General features: G+C 53.9%; 1 protein-coding gene across 1 annotated transcript in view; it reads left to right on the top strand.

The window, feature by feature from the left end:
* The window catches only part of LOC104132588 (E3 ubiquitin-protein ligase synoviolin B), a gene marked incomplete at its 3' end in the record, with an annotated part of 14504 nt that extends 14021 nt beyond the window's left edge, over window positions 1–483 (top strand). Inside the window, exon 10 of the mRNA XM_035901316.1 lies at window positions 358–483. Within this exon, the coding sequence (XP_035757209.1) occupies window positions 358–483 (126 nt within the window). The remainder of the gene's footprint in view (window positions 1–357) is intronic.
* Between the last annotated feature and the right edge of the window lie 83 nt (window positions 484–566).

Raw genomic sequence — 566 nt, 5'->3', positions numbered from 1 at the left:
TCCCAAGCCACCGGCCCCGTTAAAGCCCTCGTTAACCCTCATGCTGAGCCTCCAGCCCCGTAAAGGCCCTAATTAAAACTCGCCCTGAGCCTCCAGCCCCGTTAAGTCTTCATTAAAACTCATCTCAAGCCGCTGGCCTCATTAAAGCCCTAATTAAAACTCACCCTTGGGAACAAAGCCTATGGAATCCTCCGCTGCCCAGGGTTGGTTTTCCTCGCGCAAGAGCCAACTCCGTGCTTGTAGTTCTTAACGTTATTTAATAAAAAGATAATTAAAAGATCCCTGATATAAAATTGCTGGGATTATTGGTCCAAAACCGCCTGGTTTCACCCCAAACACCCCCTCTTCCCCCCCCAGAACCACCTCTTCGCTGCCCGCAAAGCCTTCGATGCCTTCTTCGCCCACTACCCCTACTGCTACGGCTACTGGAAAAAATACGCCGACATGGAGCGCCGCTTCGACTGCGGCCGGGAGACTGAGGAGGTGATGGGGAGGGGGGGCACGATGGTTTTGGGGTGTCACCCCCCCATTTCCCCCTCTTTCCTGGGCACACAGTGGGGTTTTGG

Source organism: Egretta garzetta, unplaced genomic scaffold (assembly GCF_000687185.1).
Source record: "Egretta garzetta isolate BGI_Z169 unplaced genomic scaffold, ASM68718v1 scaffold1239, whole genome shotgun sequence".
NCBI lineage: Eukaryota > Metazoa > Chordata > Aves > Pelecaniformes > Ardeidae > Egretta > Egretta garzetta.
The sequence above is the reverse complement of the archived record's forward strand: the minus strand, read 5'-3'. Positions and strand labels throughout refer to the sequence as shown.